The 11846-nt window shown below is 44.8% G+C and overlaps 1 protein-coding gene across 1 annotated transcript; it reads right to left on the reverse strand.

Moving 5' to 3' along the window:
* Positions 1–883: 883 nt before the first annotated feature.
* On the reverse strand, positions 884–10776 carry LOC148295191 (uncharacterized). The gene is made up of 5 exons (XM_088252420.1): positions 10510–10776; positions 9246–10191; positions 3380–3534; positions 2755–3268; positions 884–2001 (listed from the first exon to the last, which is right to left on the reverse strand). The coding sequence occupies exons 1-5, from the start codon at positions 10774–10776 to the stop codon at positions 884–886; spliced, it is 3000 nt and encodes a 999-aa protein (XP_088108546.1).
* Positions 10777–11846: the final 1070 nt, after the last annotated feature.

Here is an 11846-nt window from a genome sequence, read left to right on the forward strand (position 1 = left end):
TGGTGTCTAGGGTGTAGCTTCCCCTGCCCCCGGACCGGCTGACTACATAAGGGCCCTCCCAGTGAGGATTCATCTTTTTGGACCCTTGCCTTGGTGCAGTGATGAAAGCCTTTCTGAGCACGAGATCGCCTGGTTGAAACTGTCTGACCTTGGCTCTTTTGTCGTAGTAAGACTTCAACTGTTGCTGATAGGAGGCGACTCGGACAATAGACTTCTCTCGTTCGCCCTCAAGAAAGTCGAGGTTGAGCTTCATCTGCTCGGAGTTCTGATCAACACTGCCTACCTCAAGGCTTATGGTGGGGACAGTGATGTGAGGAGGGATGATCGCTTCCGTCCCATAGGCGAGGGAAAATGGGGTTTCGCCAGTCGATCTTCGTTTGGTGGTGCGATAAGCCCACAGTACTCCTGGGAGTTCATCCACCCATTTCCCTTCGGCGCCTTCTAGCCTTTTCTTCAAGCAGTCTAATATGACTTTATTGGATGCCTCAGCCTGTCCATTTCCTTGTGGATACCTCGGGGTGGACAGGTGTTGCTTGATCTTGTATTTTGCGAAGAAGGCGGTGATGTGCTTGCCGATGAATTGTGAGCCATTGTCAGTCACCAGTGACTGTGGGCAGCCAAACCGGCAGATGATGTTTCTCCAGATGAATCGCTCCACATCGGCTTCTTTAGTAGATGATAGAGCCTCGGCCTCGATCCATTTAGTAAAGTAGTCAGTGGCAACGATCATCATGTCCTTTTTGGCGGGCGCCGGCGGCAGAGGACCCACTAAGTCAATGGTCCATTGCATGAATGGCCATGGACTGTTTTGTGGATGGTAGACTTCGGCAGGCAGGTTAGGAATTGGCTTGTATCGCTGACAGCGATCACATTTCTTGACATATTATGTGGAGTCGTGGCGCATGGTAGGCCAGAAGTAGCCTACGTTTAGAGCCTTCTGGGCTAGTGATCTGCCCCCAGAGTGGTTGCCACACTCGCCGTCGTGAATTTTGCAAAGGACCTCGAGTGTTTGAGGGTACTTTATGCAGGTAAGATGAGGGCCGGAGTATGATCTGCGGATGAGCTTGTTGCCGTGCATGTAGTATCTCGCGGCTTTCTGCTGGACTTTTCTGGCTTCGGACTTGTCCTTTGGTAAATTTCCATTCTTCAGGTAGTCGATGATGGGGTCCTGCCAGCTGGGGTCCTCGTCAATTTGCATTGCGTCGATTGGCTCTATTTCTTCAATGCTTGGTCGGTCTAAGTGTTCGACCGGGATGGAGCGTCTGAATTGGGTATCCAGCGCGGACCCTAGGCTTGCCAGGGCATCTGCATGTGCATTCTCTGCTCGAAGCACCTGTTGGATGGTGAATGTAGGAAACGCCTTCAATAGCTCTTGGACTTTGTCAAGGTACAAGATCATCCTTGGGTGCTTCGCCATGTATTCACCTGACGCTTGATTTGTGATCAACTGGGAATTTGAGTAGATGGCTAGCTTCTTTATTGCTAACTCCTTTGCCAAGCGCAGGCCAGCGAGCAATGCCTCGTATTCTGCCTCGTTGTTCGAGGCTGGGAAGCCAAGCGTGATGGCTTGCTCTAATAGGGTCCCATCCGGGGTGATGATGACGACGCCTGCTCCCGCTCCTTTTTGGTTCGACGCTCCGTCTACGCGCAATTGCCACATGTCTGTGGGTTCGTCAGGTTCATCGGAGGTGCCGTCTGCTTTTGATTTTTCCTTCTTATTGTTGACCAACTTCTCTTCTTCGGCTGGTGAGGTGAATTCTGCCACAAAGTCTGCTAGAGCTTGGGCTTTTATTGTAGTTTTTGGCCGGTATAGGAGGTCATACTGGCTTAGTTCTATAGCCCATTTCATGAGTCGCTGGGAAGCGTCAGGGCTGTGAAGTATTGATCTCAAAGGAAAGTCGGTCATGACGATGACTCGGTGAGCTTGGTAGTAGGGTCGTAACTTTCTCGCGGAAACTACATGGGCCAAAATAAGCTTTTCCAATTTCAGGTAGCGAGTCTCTGCATCGAGGAGAGCTTTTGATGTGTAGAATACCGGATGTTGGGCCCCTAGTTCTTCTCGAATGAGAGCTGAGCTAACGGCCGAGTTGGACACTGCCAGGTATACGAACAAGTCCTCGCCTGGGACTGGTTTTGAGAGCAGGAGAGGTGAAGTGAGGTAAGTCTTCAAATTTTGAAAAGCTACTTCGCACTCCTCATCCCACTTGTCTCTTTGTCCTTTTTTCAAAGCTTTGAAAAATGGTCTGCACTTGTTGGTAGATCTCAAGAGGAATCGGTTGAGGGCTGCTGCTCTGCCCGTCAGACTTTGTATTTCCTTCATTGTGGAAGGTGACTTCATCTCGAGAATGGCCTTGATTTGTCGTGGGTGTGCCTCGATACCTCGTTGCGTGACTAGGTATCCCAAGAATCGACCGAAGGATACACCAAATGTGCATTTACTTGGGTTCAACTTCATGCGGTACTGGCGTAGCAAGCTGAATGCCTCGGTGAGGTTTTTGATGTGATCTGCACGTTTTGGGGCTTTGACCAGCATGTCGTCCACATAGACTTCCATAGTCTTGCCGATCTGCTCCTTGAAGATTTTATTCACGAGCCTTTGGTATGTTGCTCCGGCGTTCTTTAGCCCAAAGGGCATGACCTTGCAGCAGTAGGTCCCTCTCTCGATGATGAAAGAAGTTTTCGCCTTGTCATCCTCGTGAATCATGATTTGATTGTAGCCGGAGTAGGCGTCCATGAAGCTGAGAAGCTGATTGCCGGAGGTGGAATCCACGAGTTGGTCGATTCTCGGCAATGGGAAGTTGTCTTTAGGACATGCCCTGTTGAGGTCAGTGTAGTCGATGCAAACTCTCCATTTGCCCTTTTCTTGTTTCGCTACCAGAACAACGTTGGCCAACCACTCCGAGTAGGAGACCTCTTCAATGAAGCCGGCTGCTAGAAGTTTGTCGATCTCGGCTTCAATGATTGCGACCCGCTCTGGGGCGAAGTTGCGTCTCTTCTGTGCCACTGGTTTGCTGGCAGGGTTGACGTGGAGGCGATGGCAGATGATGTTTGGGTCGATGCCTGGCATGTCTGACGGCGACCATGCGAACATGTCCTTGTTGTTCTGGAGGAAGGTGGTCAGCTCCGCCTTTTCATCTGGGCTTAGGCGCAAGCCGATCCGCGCTTTTCTGTCTGGCTGGTCAAGATCCAAGGGTATTAGCTCGGCGTCCTCTTCGGGTTTCCATCCTTCTTCAGGGGAGACCACCGGACGAATTTCCTCGACTTGGTCCTGATGCTTTGATTGCTATAAGGGGATAGCTATCCCCTTCCCCTTCTGGCCTGCTCGGTTGCTAGGAACGGGGTCTGGTTGTTCTGCTCCCTCCAGGTCTGCTTGATTCACAGGGAGGAACTGTGTTGGCTTGCTTTTCTTCAGCTCTTGAGCTGAGCATTTCCTCGCCATTGCCTGGTCGCTGTTGATCTGGCCGACACCGCCCCCAGGAATTGGGTAGCGGATTTTCTGATGAGTGGCGGAGGTGATTGTTGTGTGGATTTCAGCTGCACCAAAATGGATTAAGCTGCATCCTCAACTTGTGATACTCGCAAGTGCACGAGCCGTTCGGTAGTATAGCGTATGTAAGTGCGAGGTCGATCCCACGAGGATTGGTGATTGAATGATTCAATTCATTTTCCCTACACAAAACAGAAATGAAAAAGAAAGGAAATAAATACAACAAGAAAAAAAGAAATAACTCAAGCAAATAAGTTCTCAAGTTCAATTAGATTAACGGATTGATTCTAGCTAAAGTATGATTAAGCCATGGTGTGTGGTCATAACCTTGTGTTCCTAATTCCCTAATTTGATCATTTGTTGTCTAACCTAAAATTAAGCATTAGGAACCCATTAAGCATAGAAGAACATTTTAAACAACCAAGTATGTATCTAATCCCTGTTGTCGAATGTCCATACATACTCTTCCTATTCATAGTTCAATTCGAATTAAAGCATGGTGTATACTCTTAATTCAAACCAAGATAGCTAACATGCAAGCCTAAATGGTGATCAATCATTCAAACTAGCATATTAACTTATAAGCATAATGAATAAGAACAAAAACCATAATTGAAACTTGGAAACTAATTCAACTTGAAAACTTAAGGAAAGAATTTACATTACAAAGAAAAATAAATTACAACTAAGAAGCAAAAGGAAAGCTAGAATTGAGAACTAGAAAGCAAAATTAAGAGAATTTGAGGGAGAGAAGGGAAGGGAGCTCTAGAGAAGTGTTTGAGAGCTCCCCCCCTTGGGGTGTGTTTACAAGCTTAGAGAACCTCCCTATTTATAGGCCTAAGGAAGTGAAAAATCTGAATTCAATATGGCTAATGCATACAACACTTGTTTTATAAAATCTGAAATGGTTGATGCACTTGTATTAGAAAATTTGAATTGGTTGATGCACTTCACCAATAAATCCCACCAGCAGCCCTAGATCATCTTCATGTCACCATGACCAAGCTTCCAACCAGCTCAATAGCTCATGCCTAGCTCACCATGACCAAGCTTCCAACCAGAAACAATAGCTCATCCTGAGGTCAGCATGACCAGCAACTTCAAGGGCTTACAAATTGGGCTTCCCTTAAGCAAATTAAGACTTTAAGCACTCAAACTTGAAGTTCAGAATGTCTTCTTTCCAGCCATATATCATTTGGGCCAATCCAAGGTCGGAGGAGGAAGTTAAGGCCAAAACAAATTGCTAACTCATTTTGCGCGCTGATAAAATCCATCCTGAGCATGGCTCTGTGTTTGCTAGGTAACAGACTCCATATTTATCCAATGGGGCTGAATTTTGGATATGTTATAGTACACACCCATTGGAACAACTTTCATGAAGAATGCAGCCTCATCCGAGCTGTGTAGGTTGCTGAAACAAATATTACAATGTGACCTACGGAACTGGACTGGGAGGGGGCTGTAGCCAAAATGAGTTTGTCTTTAAGCTATTCATCCATTCATCCAAATTAGGCCTTAACATGCTTGAATTGTATGGATTATGCTCTCTTGCTCTATTTGCCTACAAAACACACAAAGGGAGGCAAATAACTTAGAAATCTAAGAAACTAAACAAAAGAAGTAAGTAAATAGGGCATGTATATGTATGAAATGATGAGCTTATCACACCCCCAAACTTAGATTTTGCTAGTCCTCGAGCAAAAGAAAAGGAAAACGAAGAAAAACAAAACAAAATAAGAAGTTAACTAGACCACTTTCGTAGGTAACTCGATTGCATTGAGCATATGCAACAAGCCTTTAAACCTCTAGGCATCCCTAGTAGAAGGAGTTGTGTCTCCTGAGGGTTTAACAGATACGATACCCACAAACGTTTTTCTAACTCTACAAAACAAAATGGTTAGAAAACTTAATAGATTTGTTAGTACTTAAGCAAAACAAAAAACAAAAACAAAACAAAAAACAAAAACGTTAACCTTCCAACCGAACAGAAATTTTAAACTTCATAGACATGGCTCAACAAGGAACAAAACAAGCACTAAGGAAGTTCTAAACATTATTCAAGTGCTACCACAATCTCACAAAAATCATGCTCAAGGTGTGTGTGTGAAGTAGCCATGAAGATACAACTCATGCTTCTCAAACAACGATATGAATTCCTGCAAGAATGAACACAAGTTTGCCAAGCTAAACCAAGATCAATAGGACTTTACTTATGGATGTAATGGGGTTATGGTAATGGTTAGACAAAGAATGGATATTGGAACACAAAGTCTAAGGAACAAAGTAGAGCATGTCATATAAACAAGATCATTGACATTTGACATGTAAGGCATATAAAGTGAAAAGCTCACAACACCAGATTTTGCAATTGAATCACTTCACAATTTGATTTTGACATTTACACACTTTGTTATAATATTTGGCCCAATTTTGCGGCTCTTTACCCTAGATCCCCTTTATTTCTCCTTATATCACCCTAGGGTCGTGACTACATTGGCCACACTTCTTTTCTCTTTTTCTTTTGATTTTTTTTTATAGCTCATTTATTGCCTTGAATACAATCTGAAATACAATCATACTCTACATGTCCCCTAGATGGTAGGATGTTTAATGGATGATAAGGTGATAGAAAGAAATGGCTAAGTGTTTGGGCACAAAAGGGTTTACAATGGAATATGTATTGTATGGGTTGATGGAGGAAAAAGAAAGAGGCTTAACAAAGATGGCCTAAATCATATCTTAGTTATAACTTAACATTCCAGTGAATCACACAAGCAAAAATGCATACAATTGGGTAAGACATGCAAGAGTTGTATAATCATGGCTAAAGTGCATAGAAAGCTCAAACATAATTATGTGAGACTTAGCTAGCAAAAGAATAAGATTCATACCTAACACAATGCTTATCAAATTCCTAAGAGCCATATTAGAAGTTAGACTCAAGATTTATCATTGGTGTGGGAAGGAAAACTGAAAATGACTCAAAGAAAAGAAACATAAAAGAAAAACGTGAGGTTTCAAATTGCTGTTATGCTCAATTTCAACATATAATCTGTTTTGACATGTAACTTTCAAACCACTTGGTCAAATTTAATGTTCTTTATGTCGTTGGATTCAGCATGAAAAAAATGAAGAACACAACGCGGACCAAACTTTCAAAACAGTAGCAGAAAAAACAAATTGTAGCAATGAAGAAGCCTACGTTTTCAAACACAAACACACAAACTAAAAAACTTTCCAGCACCCCCAAACTTAAATGAAGCATTGTCCTCAATGTTAAAGCAAAATAAAGATGATTGAGAACATGTAAATGATAAGGGGAAAAGTTAAGAAGAAGGTTTAGAAAGAAGAAAAAAAAAAGAATATATAAGCAACTCACGGATGACCAGTTAAGGGCCTCAGAAAACATAGCCAGGGGATCCGGGAAGATTGGAGGGGTCACAATGGTCCCGCTTAAAACCCAAACTTCTTAGACACCAAAGGTGTCGCCTAAAGAACTCCTAGACACTGTATTGACGGAAGTGCTCACTGGAGTTACCATAAGTCAGCTTATATGAAAAATCTTTTTAAATTTTTAAATTTTTAAATTTTTTTTAAAAAAACAGCAATTTAAAATAATAACAAGTAAAGAGAAAGGATTGAAATGCTCCCCCTTGAAGCGATTAGGTCGAGCGTGATGCATTTGGAGGTCGCGACTTCTCCCACTACTCCACACTTCCTATCTTTGAAGTTGCCATCTCTCTCCATTTTTATTGAGCTATTTACATTGCTAAAACAAACACACACAAAAACTTGAAACGGAATTAAAGGATTACGAAATATAAAAAAAAAAAAAACTAAAAATGAAAAGGAAAAATCAACACAAATCCAATTCCATGCTTCAAAGCAACAAGCACCAATGGGTTGTGTAAGCTGGGACTTAAACCCAGTTCTCTTGCTTGTTGGGCAATTGTCCTTTTCTGTTGGACTACAAACACAACTTGTCCATTAACGTCATTAACTTTAAAACTTGAAATTGTCCAGTTAAGAAAAAAAAAAATTAAAGTAGGAAAGCCAAATAGAATCAAACAATGTTACCGATCCCCGGCAACGGCGCCAAAAACTTGTTGCGTGGATTTCAGCTGCACCAAAATGGATTAAGCTGCATCCTCAACTTGTGATACTCGCAAGTGCACGAGCCGTTCGGTAGTATAGCGTATGTAAGTGCGAGGTCGATCCCACGAGGATTGGTGATTGAATGATTCAATTCATTTTCCCTACACAAAACAGAAATGAAAAAGAAAGGAAATAAATACAACAAGAAAAAAAGAAATAACTCAAGCAAATAAGTTCTCAAGTTCAATTAGATTAACGGATTGATTCTAGCTAAAGTATGATTAAGCCATGGTGTGTGGTCATAACCTTGTGTTCCTAATTCCCTAATTTGATCATTTGTTGTCTAACCTAAAATTAAGCATTAGGAACCCATTAAGCATAGAAGAACATTTTAAACAACCAAGTATGTATCTAATCCCTGTTGTCGAATGTCCATACATACTCTTCCTATTCATAGTTCAATTCGAATTAAAGCATGGTGTATACTCTTAATTCAAACCAAGATAGCTAACATGCAAGCCTAAATGGTGATCAATCATTCAAACTAGCATATTAACTTATAAGCATAATGAATAAGAACAAAAACCATAATTGAAACTTGGAAACTAATTCAACTTGAAAACTTAAGGAAAGAATTTACATTACAAAGAAAAATAAATTACAACTAAGAAGCAAAAGGAAAGCTAGAATTGAGAACTAGAAAGCAAAATTAAGAGAATTTGAGGGAGAGAAGGGAAGGGAGCTCTAGAGAAGTGTTTGAGAGCTCCCCCCCTTGGGGTGTGTTTACAAGCTTAGAGAACCTCCCTATTTATAGGCCTAAGGAAGTGAAAAATCTGAATTCAATATGGCTAATGCATACAACACTTGTTTTATAAAATCTGAAATGGTTGATGCACTTGTATTAGAAAATTTGAATTGGTTGATGCACTTCACCAATAAATCCCACCAGCAGCCCTAGATCATCTTCATGTCACCATGACCAAGCTTCCAACCAGCTCAATAGCTCATGCCTAGCTCACCATGACCAAGCTTCCAACCAGAAACAATAGCTCATCCTGAGGTCAGCATGACCAGCAACTTCAAGGGCTTACAAATTGGGCTTCCCTTAAGCAAATTAAGACTTTAAGCACTCAAACTTGAAGTTCAGAATGTCTTCTTTCCAGCCATATATCATTTGGGCCAATCCAAGGTCGGAGGAGGAAGTTAAGGCCAAAACAAATTGCTAACTCATTTTGCGCGCTGATAAAATCCATCCTGAGCATGGCTCTGTGTTTGCTAGGTAACAGACTCCATATTTATCCAATGGGGCTGAATTTTGGATATGTTATAGTACACACCCATTGGAACAACTTTCATGAAGAATGCAGCCTCATCCGAGCTGTGTAGGTTGCTGAAACAAATATTACAATGTGACCTACGGAACTGGACTGGGAGGGGGCTGTAGCCAAAATGAGTTTGTCTTTAAGCTATTCATCCATTCATCCAAATTAGGCCTTAACATGCTTGAATTGTATGGATTATGCTCTCTTGCTCTATTTGCCTACAAAACACACAAAGGGAGGCAAATAACTTAGAAATCTAAGAAACTAAACAAAAGAAGTAAGTAAATAGGGCATGTATATGTATGAAATGATGAGCTTATCAGTGATGGCGTTGATCTTACCAATCCATGGTCTGCCCAGGATGCCATTGTAGGGTGAGACTTCGTCAATGATCATGAATGTTTGTGAGCTGATTACAGGTGGGGAGTAGACGTCGAGATCTATGGTGCCCACGGTAACCGTCGTTGCGCCATTGAAGCCAGTCAGCGACCTGGCTGATTTGTTGATCTTTGCTTCCAAGCCCATCTGTTGGATGACAGTCAACTGCAGGATATTGGCTGCGCTGCCTTCGTCCACATGGATTCGGTCGACCATGGCCTGAGCGATTTGAATGCTGACGAAAAGGGCGTCGTTGTGTGGCATGTCGAGGCCGATCAAATCTTTCTTCTGGAAGCCGATCACTGGGTCGTCTTCCGCTGGTGGAAGGTCGGTCGAGACTTGGGAGACCACCGTGGCTTGCTTGATCTTCCTCTTCTTCTCTTTGCTGGTCAGCCCAGACTCTTCGGAGTCGGCTAGGATCGTGTTAATCCTTATGACTTTCTGAGGTGGCTCCTTGGCGATGTCGTGATCCTCAATCCGCTGGATGGCCTGCTTCGCAATGAATTCCGTGCAGTCTTCTTCTCTCACGAGTTCTTCAAGGTGCATTTTCCAAGCAAAGCAGTTGTTTGTGGTGTGCCCGTGCGCCCCATGGAAGGCGCAGTATTTTCTGGTATCCCTTTTGTCCGGATCTCCCTTCAAGGGTGGCGGCCTTCTTACCCAAGGTTTGTCCTTCACTTGGGCCAAGATCTGGTTTATGGGGATGGAGAACTTAGTGTAGTTCTCTCCTACCGTGGCGCCCTCCTTTGGGTGTGACCTGCGCTTGTCCTTGTTTCTGTTGCTGAACTCGTCGTTCTTTTGGCCTGCCCTCTTGGTTGGTTGATCTTCCTGCTTAGTAGACTTCTTTGCGGCGATTCGATCGTCATCCCAGAGCGCATAACGTTCCGCGGTTGCGAAGACCTCTGCCAGAGTCTGGCTGGGAACGATAGTCAGCTCGCGGTATAAGTCGTGTTCAGCTGGAAGGCCTTTCTTGAAAGCAGAGGACGCGATCCGGTCGTCACATCCTACGATGTTAGCCTTTTCTGCTTTGAATCTCTTGATGTAATCTCGGAGGGATTCGTCGGACCTCTTGCGTAGGTTGAACAGGTGGTCGGGGTTCTTCTTGATTGTCCGATAAGACATGTATTCTTTCGCGAAGACGTATGCCAACTCCTTGAAGCTGCTGATCGACCCAGATGGTAGGGTGTGGAACCAGTCCTGAGCTGCTCCCCGCATGGTCATCACAAACACCTTGCACATTAATGCGTCGTCGGCTTTGTGGAGGATCATGACACTTTTGAAGTGTTTTAGGTGGCTCTCGGGATCGGAGTCTCCCTTGAAAGGTGTAAACGAAGGCGTCGAGAATCGCTTCGGGGGAGCCGCCTGCTCAATTTCGACGGTGAAAGGTGTGGAGTTCGCTTGATCCATCTTCTTGCGCAGGGCATCTTCGAAGTTCCCGCCGGTTTTCAAGTCTCGTAGTTGGTCACTCACAAGCTTCTTGATGTCCTCTGCACGCATTGCTGGTTGGACACATCGACGACCCTCGCGATTTGGACGACGCTGATTGACCTCCTCATTGATCCGCAAGGTTCGAGCTTCTTGGCTGTGTTGCCTAGGCGGCGTGTTGGTGGACTACGCTTGCGAGTGATTCTCCGCAGCTTGTCGACGAGAATCGGTCCTTCGAGAGTGAGCAGCGGAGCGCCTTTCCTCGCGGTTCTCACCGTGAAGGTTGTCAGGTTGACCTCCTTGGGAGCCTAGCCTTTGAAGAATGTTCCTCGACGAATGAACAGCAGAGCGCCTTTCTTCACGATCCTTATTGCGATGGTCGTCAGGCTGATCTCTCTGGGAGCCTAGCCCTCGAGGAGCACTCCTCTGCGGGCCTAGGCGGTCTCGGACGTGGAGTCGTGGGCCCTGCCTTCCTCGCACGTCGCTCTGAGTGTGGCTTGCGGATGCTTGTGACATGCTGGCGAGCTGATCACGTTGTTGTCCCTCTCCTTGTCTGCTCATGCCTGCTTGACCTGCTCGGCGCCCGTCGATCTGCCTGTTGGCGCAGTCGTCCATCCTTCTCTCTTCGCCCAATGGTCCAAGGCCAAGGTTTTGAGCTAGATTGATTTGGTTGAGAAGTTGCCTCATCAAATTGCTTTGGTCTTCCATTCTCAAAGCTAGCTGGTCAACTCTCAAATTGAGGTCTGCTTGACTTCGTGGATCGGGAGGAGAGAAGTGTGTGGAGCCTAACTGCATACGGGCTATGGTTTCATTGGAGGTGTACGCGGGAGCGTGCGTCGAGCGCGGAGGCAATGGAGGGAATGGATGGAGTTGCTCCAAGATCGGGCCTAAGTCGGCGGTGGTGCCATGAGGATGGCTAAATCTGGCTAAGGGGCCTTGGGTGGCTGCGGTGACCGGCGTGGTGGTGAGAGGTGGTGGCGCCACCATGTCGATCGCGGGATCATGGGTGGAGTGGCTTTGGGCCGTCGCGGATTGAGCCATGGCGGCGGCCTTGCCTCTCGTCATCTTGCTTCCAACCATGGTTGTTTGGAAGGCTTCGGTGGATTGGAAAATAGGAGGAACGGATTCCTTGAGCACGCGTT

The sequence above is a fragment of the Prunus avium genome, chromosome 4, assembly GCF_965620075.1.
Source record: "Prunus avium chromosome 4, drPruAviu1.hap1.1, whole genome shotgun sequence".
Classification (NCBI taxonomy): domain Eukaryota; kingdom Viridiplantae; phylum Streptophyta; class Magnoliopsida; order Rosales; family Rosaceae; genus Prunus; species Prunus avium.

Bases quoted from the DNA above. Each gene is read 5' to 3' on its own strand.
- LOC148295191 (XM_088252420.1), bottom strand. From the start codon at position 10,776: ATGCGTGCAGAGGACATCAAGAAGCTTGTGAGTGACCAACTACGAGAC. The intron at 10,192-10,509 runs GTGTTTGTGATG...GTTCCCAGCCAG, and splicing joins ACGACGCATTAATGTGCAAG to ACTCTGGCAGAGGTCTTCGC. The intron at 3,535-9,245 runs GTAAGATCAACG...ATTTTGGTGCAG, and splicing joins CCTGGGCAGACCATGGATTG to CTGAAATCCACACAACAATC.